Source organism: Squalius cephalus, assembly GCF_949319135.1.
Source record: "Squalius cephalus genome assembly, chromosome: 5".
Lineage (NCBI taxonomy): Eukaryota > Metazoa > Chordata > Actinopteri > Cypriniformes > Leuciscidae > Squalius > Squalius cephalus.
This window is the reverse complement of record NC_137126.1, coordinates 30662322-30669780: the sequence shown is the minus strand read 5'-3', so window position 1 is coordinate 30669780 and position 7459 is coordinate 30662322. Positions and strand designations below refer to the sequence as shown.

Sequence of the window (7459 nt, the reverse complement as noted above, 5' to 3'; positions counted from 1 at the left end):
GCACGTTTGTTTGAGTTGAAGGATTTAGCCTTTGGCTACAATGCTACGAATGATAATGCTACAAATGAACCTAATGACAAATCAGAGCTTCCCTGGATTAATAATAACAATGAGCACCTTGAGTTTGCTACATGTTCATGGAGCGAAGTAAACCCAGGTGGACACGACAAAGGGGAAAAGTGCATAGTCTTCAAAGCATTTGAGAAGCTGGGGCGACAGATGCGGTTTGTGCTTGTTAGATTGTTGCCTCTCAATCTGATCTCACATTTCAGACACAAATCAACCAATGTAACACCGTCATTCACTCTAGACTAGTAACCGTGAACGTTGTTTTCTCTCTCTCTCTCTCTCTATAATATTAACCTATTCACATAATACTCCATCACAGAGCTCATATCCAGAGACATTTTCCCTTAAAAATAACATCTCTATCTCACATGTCCCACGACAGGTTGTCTTAATATGTTTCTGTATATTTTTGCAACGAAATCTAGACATGTCTTGTGTCTAACTTCCTCAAAGACCAACAAGTTAAAGGAAAACAGCAGCTCCATGCTGCACCTCAGTGCCGAACATGATAAATGCAGAAGAGTTCTCACATACATTATTAAATACAAAAATATACAAACTCTAAATGCTCGAAATGAAAGTGTGCAGCAATTTGGACCGATGAGGCAACACATAAAAATAAACACACGTACAAAAGAATTAAAAAGGATTAAAAAAAGGAGAAACAAGAAAAACCAATGAAAAACTCAAAGCAAAACTCAGCCAAACAATGTAGGAAGAAAACACGAGATTGAACAAGGCAATTTTCAAAACTTCAAACTAAAATTGTGGTCTACTGTACTGTCTAAAACATTCGCTCTGCTCCATCCGAGCAGTTTGTGCTAATTCAAAATCTTGGCATATCTAAAAATGAACCCAAAATGACACTTGTAATGTTTGTTACAAACATCGTCGAAACATTTTTGTCAAGATTTCACGAGTTCACACTTACAAATAAGTCAGATAGAATAAATGCGTATTTGGCGTGCTGTCCGAGGAGAGGGCTCCGGGCTCGGTATTTGGCCCGAACCCAGAGTACTCCCCCCGTATTCCTGGCTGTGAAAGAACAAGCCAAGAGTGAGGAGTCGGGGTGGTGGAGGGATGCTGAAAACGGTCAAGGAAGTTAGGTGAGTTGACAGAGTGAATATATATATATATGCTTCCTCTCATGCTGATAGGGTAGACATGGTAATTGTTTGATGAGTTGATTGATTGATTGCTTGATTATTTGAACGTGCTCCTCCCGAACTTTGTTAATAAAACATCATTAAAAATCAGAAAACTTGTGAATGGAGAATGTAAAATATATACTTTTTTTTTAAATCTATGCACATTATAATCTATCATAATGTTCATCTGAACTGTAAAAACAAACAAACCAAAAATATTTCAGATGCAACATTTTAAGGCTTCTCATGATGGAGAGACAAAGTGCACTATGTAGGGAGAAACAGAAGCAGAAAGTGAAGATATGGAGGAGAGCGCTAAATTCTCCACTAAGAGTTGCTCATTCTGTAGTTTAAGTCGGTTCTTATTAAAGTAGAGACCACTATAAATAAAAGGGACAAAATCTAGTTTCTTTTTTTAAAGGCTGTATGAAAACACCTATTTTTTTTGCAGACTAGAAGGTTCTAATATCTGTATAATGTCACCAAGTCAGCTGTATTGTTTTTTTCTTTTATATTTTACAGTTAGCAATAGTGAAACACGAATGAAAGTCTAGTGGTGTGTCCTAACATGAAGTACTTGAACAGTAGTCTCACCGGCGGATGTTTACAGTTGATCTTTCTCCACATTTCCAAACAATGGCTTTGCCAACCGTCGAAGGTCGGTGTTCAGTATCCTCACCTCAGTGTTCACTTGCAGAATATCTGCACACCTGCTCATGTCCTCTGTCTTCATTGTGTTCAGCAGTTGGAGCTGTTGCGAAACTCCCCGTTTTCTGTGATCTGCAGCTTGGTGGGGTTGGTGGGAGAGATGCCGTTCCTCGTCTGCACGCTGTAGCGCTCTTTCAGCTGGGACAGGGCGCTCATTAGCCTCGCGTTAGCCGCGTCCAGAGATGCTATCCGTTTCTCCTGCAGAGAGTGAAAACCGTAAATCCTATGAAAATACCAACACCGGCAATTTCAGCAGGTGCAAAGTAATTGTTGGAATGGTAACAAGTCGAGAATGGAAGAGAATAAACAGTGAAGACGGATCAAGTGATTTTTCGGGGGTCATCAGCTTTTAGGTTCTCATATTAAGTTCAGCTCTGCTGCCAATGTATTAACTGACACATTTATGTATCTGAATTATGAGGATCTCCAAAGTGAGTGTATAATTATGAATTCATTTACTGAACATGAGTATGCATAAGATAGCCAAGCAATGCCAACAGTTCTGAACACTCAATGTGAATAGCTGAGAAACCATGTTCAACCATGTATGTTGCTCAATAACAGCTGTATGTTGATCATTTTTTACAAAGAAAACATGTTTTGAGACTCTTTTTTAAACAAATGGGATTAATGATTCATTTTATTAAGCAAAATTGATTGTAAATCTGTGATAAAACTGATTATCACAAATAACATCACGACTATGACGATCTGGCTCATGTCTCTGACCAAATCACAGCTGTGATGTTATTTGTGGTGACACTCAAACTCAAGTGTTTAATTGCTTGTTTCTCTCCTAACACATGTACATAAAAGGAGAAGAAACAAACCAGTTGGTTTCCTTGGAAAACATACATAAAATACATATGCATATTTCCTTGAATTGTAGTATTAGGAAGTCTGTTTTGTTCAGATTTTAGCGGGTGCACATCAGGAATACTGATTTGGAATATTATTTTAGTCGGCAGAGATTTCAACAGCCCTCGCTGTGGGACAGTGAATATTAACAAGAATGATGATGATTAATGATGCAGATTCTGTCAGCAACACTTACATTTCGCATTTGTTTCTTTAGAAAAATACAGCATAGTTTCCCTAAGGGTTTTTATTGAACGACAGTGGGTTTGTGAGATTGTGAAATTTAATTGCCAAATACGCACTACCGTTCAAATGTTTGGGGTCAGTAAGATTTTGATTGAAAGAAATGAATACTTTTATTCAGCAGGGATGCATTCAATTGATCAAAAGTGACAGTAAAAACTTACAAAGGATTTATATTACAAAATAAATCCTGTTCTTTTGAACTTTCTATTTATCAAAGAATAAGCAGCATAACTGTTTTTAACAATGATAATAATACAAAATATTTCTTGAGCAGCAAATCAGCATATTAGAATGATTTTTGAAGGATTGTGTGACACTGAAGAAATTTCAGCTATGCCATCACAGGAATATCTTACATTTTAAATGTATTAAAGTTGAAACAGTTATTTTAAATTGTAATAATATTTACTGAATTTTAATTAAATAAATGCAGCCTTGGTGAGCATAAGAAACTACTTTCAAAAACATTAAAAAGCCTTACAGAGCCCAAACTTTTTAACGGTGGTGTAATTGAATAATTCTGCCTTTTTATATCTTACATACAGTGAAAAATACAGTGATAGTGAAAAAGGAAAGAGGAACGACAGGGAGAAGAGGAAGGTTTAATCATTTATTTCATTAATATGCTTTATTCAACTAATTATTAGAAATTAGTATCAAGTATCATAAAATTTTACTGGTATTGTGTCAGCTACTGAAATTTTGGTGTGATGATTTATTGAAAGGTTAACATAAAATACTACATACAAAAATTACATAATTTCGAAAATAATTTGGGAACTAGCTTTTAAGTCTGGTATAGACATACCTGCGCATCAATGATCTTCTGTTTGGAGTCAACCACTGCCTGCATATCAGAATGATCCTTCTTTAGCTCTTCCTCCACAGACATCAACCTGCATCAACACAAAACAAACACACACTCAGTCCAGCTTCATATATCCTCCCATTCTGTCTTTGATCTGGAGCTCAAGGCCACAAATAGCTGCCCCATAACATCAGTCTTGGAGGAAAGCAGCTCTCAGTAAACTCTGCCTTGAGGAAAGCTAAAAGTCTCTAAAAGCGCTCTGTCTTCTCAGATTGCCACTAATACACTATCAGCTGAAAGCAAAATGACACTCAGCATCAGAGGCATGTAGTGGACTTCTGAAAGGCAAAGTGCCCTCTCTGTGCTTGTTCAAAGTAAATTCATGCTCTAACTCAGTCAGTTAAGTTTCCTTTTATCTGACTCGATGACTATATGAAAAAGGGAATTTGTGTTCATCCATTTCCACCAGTTTTACCCATTCAGGCCAATTTGTGGGCCGGTTGTGAACTTGATATTGACAGTGTAATCAGCCAATCAGAGTGCTCTGGAGGTTTTTGCCTGCCTTTCTTCTCGTTTAGTCTCTCTTTATTATACAAACTCCAACCTGCTTATGATGCCCTTCATCTGCAGATCTTTGTCTTCCTGTTGCCGTCTCAATCTCTCCTCCGACTCGTCCAGCCGGGCCTGATACTCCAGCAGCATCTTCTGCGCCTGTTCCTCCTGTCCCTTCAGCCGGGCCTCGTATTCCTCCAGCCTCTGCACCGACACAAGCAGCCGCTCCTGCAGCACACTGATCTCTGCCTGATACTGCAAGACATAGATCTTTATGTCTTTCATGTTGAGCGTCATTATAAGCTGCAGTCAGCACTAAATGTTGAGCTATGAGTCATACAAAGAAAAAAAATCCCTGTACCCTATATGTGGCATTAGGTGTGGTGTGCCTTTTGTACACTATTGTAAAAGTGGACTATATTGGTAACTTTTTCACAATAAGGTTGAATTTTTTTAACATTAGTTATTGCATAAAGTGTCATAATCATATTTTTTTTACAGCACGCTAATTTATAAATATCCTTTTGTTCATTGTTAATTCATGTTAATTCATAATACATTAACTAATGTTAATTTATACAACTTGCATTGTTCAAAAATGTATTAATATATGTAGAAATTAACATTAACTTTCATGCAGATTAATAAATGCTGTAAAAGTCTACAACATGCTAATGACAAACACTGTTGGAATCGATTATTAGTTTAGTCTGAGATGACTAAACTTGTGAGGCACAGTGTCGTTATTGTTAACTAAAACAACTGAAATAAAGCTGAAAAAATACATAAATATTAGATGAAAAATAAACTTAGAATATTAGAAATGTTGCCTTGCAACTAACTAAAATAAAATTAACTTAAGTACAAAAATGACCAAAACTACAACTGAAATAAAATAAATTAAACCTGAATATGAATATTTAAAAAAATTCAAAATCAAAATTCACAACAAAATTACTAAAACAAACTAAAATTAAAAATGAAAATTGAAAATATCTAAATATAAGCTCATTACAATATATATATAAATACTATAAGAGTATATACATATATATATATATATATATATAAATTTAAATAGCTGAGTTACTGCCTATGTTCCACAACAGTCACAAGATGCAAGAGACAGAAAGAATGGACAGATGGACAAGGAATGAGGACCGCAAAAAAGGAAGCAGGCTATTATGTCTCTTTCTCTCTCTCTCACATACAAAAGTCTGGGAGCACTCGTAGAAATTGATTCAAAGAACTGTGAAATTTCTGCACCACACCACTAGTGGCACCAAACGGAATTGCAAACAATCCTACAACCTCTTCCCAATCGGCCATTGTTGAAAAAGAGCAATGTTGAACGTATCACCGAGCTCTTGAGGAGGTCAACCTACAGATGGTTTACTTAGAGTTTCTGCTCATTAAACTTGGATTTTACCATAAAAAACTACACATTTCACCCTTAACTGTGCATTCAGAAACACCTAACTCAGAGCTAAATGTTGGATCACTGACACTGAGAGAATCCTATTGTCTTAATAAAATTACTGCAGGATGATGATTCATTTCCTATCCAGAGAGTGTTTGCATGAGTCGAAATCTCATCTCTGCTGCTATGGTGTGTGGGTGGTCAGTTACCTTTTCAGCTTGTGTGTGCTCATCTCTGCAAAGCTCCGTCTCAGACTCCTGCTCTATATATGGCACATTCATCAACCAGGCAGCAGTACGGTCCAATGCACTAGGGTTCACTGGGGACGGGGCCTATGGGACACACACACAAACACACATACGCATGAATAAACTGAAGATGAAACGTACACACTCACACAAAGAAGTCATGCCAGGGGCATCGCATTCCCAACAGACAACATAGACAAGCAGACATGATGACACTTAGCATGAAGTAAGGCTGAATAGAAAGAACATGTATGAAATATGAACATGATTAGCTATAATAACGTGCTGAGTTAGAATACATTAGAAATAAGAGGTCATTTTAGTGGCTATTTTTCTTAGATCATACTAACTGTTTATGATGACATCACACAATTTCCATTATAGTCCTCAAAAAAAAAAAATTCTGTATCAGCATTTATGTTTTTTCATCCTTAAAATAAAATTACATCCAAAGCAAAATGAATGTTTTCAGGGAATATATCTTCGATTTAAAATCATAGCTTTGAATTACACTGTGAAAAAAGTATCGTTTTCTAGCAAAAATATTGAAACAAATTTATTCAAGAAGCAAACTTATGCAAGATATTAATATTTGCTTTCAAAGAAAAGTCACCATGACAATAAAATCTGTTTTATATAAGCATTTTATATTAGCATTTATATAAGCATTTTATTCCTCTTATTTTGAATGATTTGACCTCATTATTTTTAATCAAAATGTCAAGAGTTCTCTTTGGTGACAGATTTCTCCAATCCACTTAAACCCCTCCTCTTTCTTACAATCTCTCTCAAGCTCACATTAAGATCTGTCTCCATCCAATCAACAACTGACGCAGTGGCGGCTCTAGGCCGGGGCTTGCTGAGGTTATAGTCCCACCAGAAATATACTTAGCACCGGCATAGCCCCCTCAAGGATTTCCTAATGATTTTCCAGTCACTTTCATTAAAAAAAAAAAAAAAAAAGTCATTAAAACCCTAAAAAATTAAATAATGTTTAATAAATGTTTTAATGTGCCTATAATTGCACGCTCAGGTACGTGGCACGCATTAGTGAATGGCGATCATATTAAGCTCCTCATCAACAGTGATCATAATGGAGCGCTATTAAATATGAAGCAAAAGACCGCAGACTTCAGACACATCTTGGAATAGCACAGAAGATAACTTGTAATCTGCTATTGGTGAGTATCTACCCTTATCTTTTTGAAGATTCACTCACGTTATAAACGTAAAATTATATAAATTTTAATATAAATTATTGCACTTTGTTCACCCTAGCCTATGGTGATGGAAAAGAGCAAATGTTGTCTTTCATTATAACATTCATGCTAATGCGTTAAACTGGCATTTTTGACTGTTACGCATCTTCTAAAAGAGTAGCGAATCTCCTGATCAAAACTTA

At 36.1% G+C, this 7459-nt stretch overlaps 1 protein-coding gene across 8 annotated transcripts in view; it reads right to left on the bottom strand.

The window, feature by feature from the left end:
* Window positions 1-796: 796 nt before the first annotated feature.
* The window catches only part of dab2ipb (DAB2 interacting protein b), a 155378-nt gene continuing 148715 nt past the window's right edge, over window positions 797-7459 (bottom strand). For all 8 annotated transcript variants that reach the window (XM_079870854.1, XM_079870855.1, XM_079870861.1 and 5 more), the window contains 4 exons: window positions 6019-6141; window positions 4442-4644; window positions 3838-3925; window positions 797-2123 (listed from right to left, as the gene is read on the bottom strand). In XM_079870854.1, the coding sequence (XP_079726980.1) occupies window positions 1956-2123; window positions 3838-3925; window positions 4442-4644; window positions 6019-6141 (582 nt within the window). In that variant the 3' untranslated portion in view covers window positions 797-1955. The remainder of the gene's footprint in view (window positions 2124-3837; window positions 3926-4441; window positions 4645-6018; window positions 6142-7459) is intronic.